Source organism: Propithecus coquereli, unplaced genomic scaffold (assembly GCF_000956105.1).
Source record: "Propithecus coquereli isolate 6110/MARCELLA unplaced genomic scaffold, Pcoq_1.0 Scaffold179, whole genome shotgun sequence".
NCBI classification, from domain to species: domain Eukaryota; kingdom Metazoa; phylum Chordata; class Mammalia; order Primates; family Indriidae; genus Propithecus; species Propithecus coquereli.
In genome coordinates, this window is record NW_012142634.1 from 4,813,055 (window position 1) to 4,819,612 (window position 6,558).

Below are 6,558 nucleotides of genomic sequence, written 5' to 3' on the forward strand. Positions count from 1 at the left end.
CCTCTGCTCCGGCAAATGCCTGCTTATGCTTCAGCTCTGACTTTGATGTTGATTGCTCCCTCCACGAGGCCTTCTAGGATTCACACCTGAACTGGGTGACCCGATACGGGCCACATCTCAGTGCGATGCCTGTTTGCTGATCCTGTTCCCCTAGTAGACTGTGTGCTCGAGAGCAGAGACTGTATTGCCATCAGAGTAGCGCTGGGCATGGCACAGAGCAGGTACCCAAACATTTGTGTACTAGAGGAATGTTTCCAACACATCCTACCCTAAATCACCGTAAAGTACATCTGTGGCTTTTAGCTTTCTCTAGGCCAGAACAACGGTTATTTCCAGATTTGGTAAGAAAAGTTTCACAGCATCGTAAAAGAAAAACATCAATAAAAATTATCTGCCAGATGATTCAGTCTGGCCACAGGCTTACACCAAACAAAATTAAAGATGGGCGAAGACTCCAGATGGAGGTTTAGCCACTAACAGATAACAGCGTATAAATGTAAAGTTGTATTTCAAGGACAGGAAACTGAAGTTACAGGGCCTCTCCAGGAAGCGGGGGATGGAGGAAGGCTCGGACAGAAGAGAAGGGGCACAGCCAAATTGTGGCTTCAACTTTCAGTAGGTATTTGACGAATTCTCTAGAGCCTTCACCATTGAAGAAAAGGTTTGTTTTGTTTGCTTTGAGTGGGGAGAATTAGAGAAAATGGGCACAGCTCTTCACCTACCTAAAAGTTTTTTGGGTATCAAAATATTTCCATTTTATTTCTGCATCATAAATTTGCAATTTTAACAACTTTGATCATTATTCTATATAGTAACAAAAAATGAGGAAGAAAAAGATGTTAGTATTCATTTTCATAAAGTGCAGATTTAATTTTCAATTGCTTGCCTCAGTAAACATCATCTCATTTCAGGTCTTTCCCTTTCCCTACCAAAAGAGGGAGGGGGAAAAGGCTACTTTTAATTTTTATTTAACAAATGTCTAATACTAAGAAAAAACGGAAGATCCAGTAAAGAAATTTTTTACAAATGTTTCTAGGTAAGATTTCTAAGGACATCAGTACTGAGTGAAAAATCATCTTTCATAATTAACATGAATACACATAATAAAATAATGAGTACATAATTTAGACCTCCATGCCTATTTGGCAATTTTAAGGTCTCCAATTATGAAAAAGGTACATAACTGAAAAAGAACAGTTACCTTGATTTGTGGCCATGATACTTTCACCGAAGTTGTTTGAAGACATTCACTGGTTTTGGCCCCTGTAAGAAGTTAATTCTCACGCTCCCTTACCAACTACATAAAGTCACTGCTTTAGTCCTACAGACGTTTCTATTCAAAATGGGCTGCTTATTTTACCTTATAAGGACTGGCATTTTTTTCAAAAGAATATTGTTAGCAACTGGATTAACTAAAGAGTACTAATGGCTTAAGTTTGCCAAATGCTTCTGCAACAGTATAAATATGGATTATTAAAGTTGTCTACTCAAGTATAAAATATGCACAATATAGGCAAAATGTTCAAAGGCCAGGAAAAAAGTTGCTTCTTTTACATGAAAGTGCAACTGCAGGGTCTTTTGAATGATCTTCTAGACAGTTCTGCAGAAAACTTTAGTAGTTTGGCTCAGAAAGTAGAGTTCCTCAGTTGGAATTAAAGTTCTTCCTGGAAGAATAGAAAGCAAAATTTCAGGCAGCTTTCTGAAAGTAAACCGTTAGTTTATGGCTACACTATGAGACAGGCTGGAACTTAAAATAATGAAGGCTTTTGCATTCCTTGTGATTTGCACAGGAACTTGACAGCTTTTTTTCTCTTACTCCAGGACATCGGGCCATTTTATAATGTTATATATAGTAGTTACAGCACTTTGTCCAACACTGACAGTGGGCAGGAGACTAATCAGCTAGGAGAAAAATCAGAAGTGTTTTCATGTGCTTCAGTGTTTTTAAGGTCAAATCTCAATACTTTCAAATAAATCATTAAAAATATAACATTTTCTCTGTTATTTTCAGTATTTTACATAGTTAATGCATAATCAGAGTGAAAGTTTTCTATCAGTCATCAGTGAGACATCTGTCAGAGTCAGATTTTCAGCATCTGTTCAGCTGCTGCTAGATGGTAAAGGAAGTTTTCCGTTGCTGGTGGAAATCGTTTCTGCTTTAGCGCCTCCAAATTGAGGACTCGCTTTTCTCCATCATCTGAAACTTCTGAAAATGGTGCTAGGTTGGTGAAGATTTCTCTGGTTTTTAGGGCAATGTCCTTTAATTGAAAAGGAAAATATGCAACATGTTAGTATCCAAAAATTTGAATAGTTATTCTCTCGAATTCTTCCTGCTATTTTTAAGTTGTTTAGACTAACTTTATAAAAAAAGAAACAAACTTGAAAAAAATCAATGTCACAGATTTTTTTTTTTTACCACGTTAACCATTTTTAAGTGTATAATTCAGTGGTTTGCAACCATCACCACTATGTCCAGAACTTTTTCACCATCCCAAACGTAAACTCTATGCCCATTAAACAATAGGTTCCCATTCCCCCTCCCTTAGCCCCTGGTAACCTCTATTCTACTTTCTACCTCTGTGAATCTGCCTACTCTAGGTACTTCATGTAAGTGGAATCATACAACATTTGTCCTTTTGTGTCTGGCTTCTTTCATTAATATGTTTTCTAGGTTCATCCAAGTTGTAGCATGTATCAGATATTCATTACTTTTTAAGGCTGAACAATATCCCATTGTATGGATAGACCACATTTCGCTTACCCATTTATCTGTTGAAGGACACTTGGGTGGCTTCTACTTTCTGGCTATTATGGATAATGCTGCCATGAGCATTTCCACACAAGTATAGTCATGTGCTGCATAATGACATTTTGTATAATGACAGCCTGCATATTCACGGGGTGATGCCATAAGATTATGATATTGCATTTTTGTACCTTTTCTGCGTTTTAGGTATGTTCAGATACACAAATACTATGTTCCATTTGCCTACAGGATTCAGTACAGTCATATGCTGGCTAGGTTTGTAGCCTGGGAGCAATAGGCTACACCATATAGCCTAGGTGCATAGTAGGCTATATGCTCTAGGCTTGTGTAAGTACACTCTATGAGTTTGCACAACAAAATTATCTAATGACACATTTCTCAAAAGTGTCCCTGTCAGTAAGCAACACAATTATCTGTTTGAGTCCCTGCTCCCAATTCTTTTGGTTATAGACCCAGACACAGAATTGCTGATTCATAGGGTAATAATTCTATGTTTTAACTTTTTGAGAAACCCTGCTATTGTTTTTTGAATTCTCTTCCCAAAAGTCCTCTTCTGCCTAGAATAACTTAACCCAGCACCTGGAACAAAGGTTTTATTCTTTTTGGGCACCTGAGGACTCACTAAAGCTCACATTAAAATCATGGTTTTTTCCTGATTTGCTGACATCATTCATTCAGATACTTTTGAACCCCTATAACATACTGAGGACTTTTACTTGCCCTCTCCAAGGTCTCATATAATATACTTAGTCATCTATATACAATATACTCAGTCATGTACTTTTAGTCCATGAAAAACATAATGATTCAAAACCCAATATATTTTACCTATATTGTAAGTGTTTTTTTTTTTTTTTTTTCCTAGAGACAGGGTCTCATGCTGTCACCCTGGCTAGAGTGCTGTGGCACAAGCATAGCTCACTGCAACGTTCTACTCCCGGGCTCAAGCAATCCTCCTACCTCAGCCTCCCAAGTAGCTGGGACTACAGGTACACACCACAATGCCCAGCTAATTTTTGAATTTTTTGTAGAGATGGGGTCTCACCGTGTTGCCCAAGTTGGTCTTGAACTCCTGGCCTCAAGTGATCCTCCTGCCTTGGCCTCCCGAAGTGTTGGGATTACAGCCGTGAGCCACCATGCCCAGCCAGAATAAATGTTTTTACTGTAATGATGGGGGGACGGGCGGGCAGTGACGAGTCACATGGCAGGAAAGAAGCATCTTCAGAGTCTCATTGTTCAGGTCCTTAGGGCAAGACCCATCTACTTTCTACACATGGCAGGCCAGGCCACCAGCACTGACATGTCCTCTCTCTCCTCGTAGAGCCGTCTCACCCACTCCCCAGTATTCTCAACCTCAGCCCCTTGTTCCTGCCACAGCATTTACCACAGTTCATAATTATCATGTCGTTTATTATTGCTGTTCATCTACTGCACTAAAGCACAGGCTCCGAGAGGGCAGGGACTTTGCTCCCATTGCATCCCCCTGCCCAGCGCGATGCCTGACATGTGGTCAGAGCTCAGTGAACACTGCATAAAATAAATGCACCGGTTAGACCAGGTGAGTAGAGCCTGCTTATCAAAGGGCCCCAGGTGGCACAGGTGCAGATGGGGCAGACAGTCCTTCCAGGCCCCAGGGTATGAGACAGAGGTCTAGACGAGGCAGGACCTGGGAGAGGTGAGGCTGGAAGCGCATCCCTCAGGAGAGGAGCAAAGAGCTGGGAACTGGGCAAATGCCGAGGGGCAACAGATAGGAGAGGGGAGGCTGGGTAAGCTGTCGTCACCATGTGAGGGGCCTAGGAAATGAAACCTATTTGCCATCCCAGTCTGGCAAGGGCAGAGGTGGCAGCACCAACTGGTCTACACAGACTCTCTGGTCAGCCTGACAGGTGGACCCCACATAGGAGCCAGTCTGCAGTGTGTCATTGCAGAGCCTGCTATATGGGCCAGGGCCTGATGACATGATTTCTGTTGTCCTGGAGATAACACAACAAAGCTAAATTCCAACAATCTATTTAGCTCCCTGTGCTCCGCAGCAACCTTCTTACAATTTGTTCCTCCGTGAAAATTCTAGGTGGAGAGGATGCACTCGCTGGCCCAGAAAAGCATTCCAGACCTCTGGGCAGTTACATATCCCACTGTTAGTGGTTGGCTTCAGTGCCAGCCCCTGCGCATACCTGCCCTGGAGCTTGACTGGGCCAGGGCAACCCACACCAGCTGGTCTGTCATCGCTGTGGCCACCTGCAAGCCCTCATCTGTGCACCCGCCTGCTGGCCTCCCCCCCCCCACTCTGTTAAGGTGCACAGCTGGGCCGTACACCACCCAGAGATGGCGTTTCGGGACTCTCAGCAATCCAGAAGATTAGTTACCTGTATAACCTGGCTGTCTGATTTCTCTGGATCTTCTGCAGACTGAACAATTAGCTGACCAATTTCTTTGTGCAGTTTGCCCATTGTCATGGCCTCTGATGAGATCGAGAACAACATATGTGTGAATACTCAGAAGTTTACATAATAAAAAATAATCATGCCATCTATCTAAAAACTTGAAAGACCACACTGAGGGAATTTTCAAAAAGCAGCTGAGGATCCCCTACATTTCTGTTTTGTCACTAAACACAAATAAGACCACACGTTAGGAGGTAAGGCATAATGTAATCATGGTTTCCACTTCATGACCAACATAAAAACATCAATACCAAATCAAATTTCCCCTTCACACCCACCTGGTGAGAATTTTTGTTTTTCTTCCCAGACAAAAAAGCCAATGAAAAATTCTGACTACAACTAAGTTGTGACTGTAAACCAAGAGCCTGACTTCCTCATTCAGGTCTTCACAGTTAAGAAATCTATCTTTCTGTTGGGAATGTTGTGAAAGAAGAGCTTCCTGTCAGTTCTGCAGAAGCGAGCCAAGCATTTGGTGGGTTATGGTCCTTTGAAATGAGCAAAGGAAACAACCTAAGTCACGTTAATTACATACATTGCTACAGTCTGTGGCAAGGAGGTTAACAGAAATTTCTGCAAGAGACAGACTCTACCAAGTGGCACTGACTGGCATGAGCCCATTTTATAGCCTCAGAGCAGTGCAGGGCAGTGGGCGAGGGCCACCTTCTCCAGTCCTTAACGCTTCAGCGGTTTAAGTGACCCTGGCGACAGCCAGTTTTCATCAGTTTGGCTTTACAAAAGGCAGTATCTCCTAACGATCTGATTCCATAGTTTGAATTTTTCACCATGATCAAGCATATGTTTGTCATTTTAAACAAATTAAAACCAGTTATGGGTCTATTAATTTGAGGTTGCTTGATAAAACCTCACATAATCAGGATCTGTCTAACAAAAATCCCTAATGAGCGAGCATTCAGCTGTCCCCACTTTTAGGAGAAAGACGTGACAACACTAAAGCTATTATCAGTAATCCCATCTGAAACCAGTATCTGGTAATGCCCTGGGCTCAACACACATGTAACCCAATCTTTTCTACTTCATGTAGCTGTAATTTAGGACAATTTAAAATTTCTAGGATGACACTAAAACACCCTTTCTTAATCATTAGCTCCAAGAACACTTTCATTCTCTTGTGCTTACTGAGACATTCTTCAAAAGGATTTTCCATACAGGAGTCGTATTTAACCCTTGTGTACACACTCTTTAATACTCCTTCCTTCAAGAGGTAGAGACTTATTCCTCTCCCCTTAAGTGTCAACTGGACTTAGTGACTTGCTTCTAACACACAGCACGTGGAGGAAGAAACAGCGTGGGACTTCTAAGACTAAGTTATAAAAAGCACTGTGGGCC

At 41.7% G+C, this 6,558-nt stretch overlaps 1 protein-coding gene across 5 annotated transcripts in view; it reads right to left on the bottom strand.

Annotated features, from left to right (window-relative positions):
* Positions 1-1,061: 1,061 nt before the first annotated feature.
* The window catches only part of FAM45A (family with sequence similarity 45, member A), a 35,790-nt gene continuing 30,293 nt past the window's right edge, over positions 1,062-6,558 (bottom strand). For 4 of the 5 annotated variants that reach the window (XM_012642412.1, XM_012642411.1, XM_012642410.1 and 1 more), the window contains 2 exons: positions 5,134-5,228; positions 1,062-2,258 (listed from right to left, as the gene is read on the bottom strand). In XM_012642412.1, the coding sequence (XP_012497866.1) occupies positions 2,082-2,258; positions 5,134-5,228 (272 nt within the window). In that variant the 3' untranslated portion in view covers positions 1,062-2,081. The remainder of the gene's footprint in view (positions 2,259-5,133; positions 5,229-6,558) is intronic. The other variant, XM_012642413.1, reaches the window with a different exon arrangement.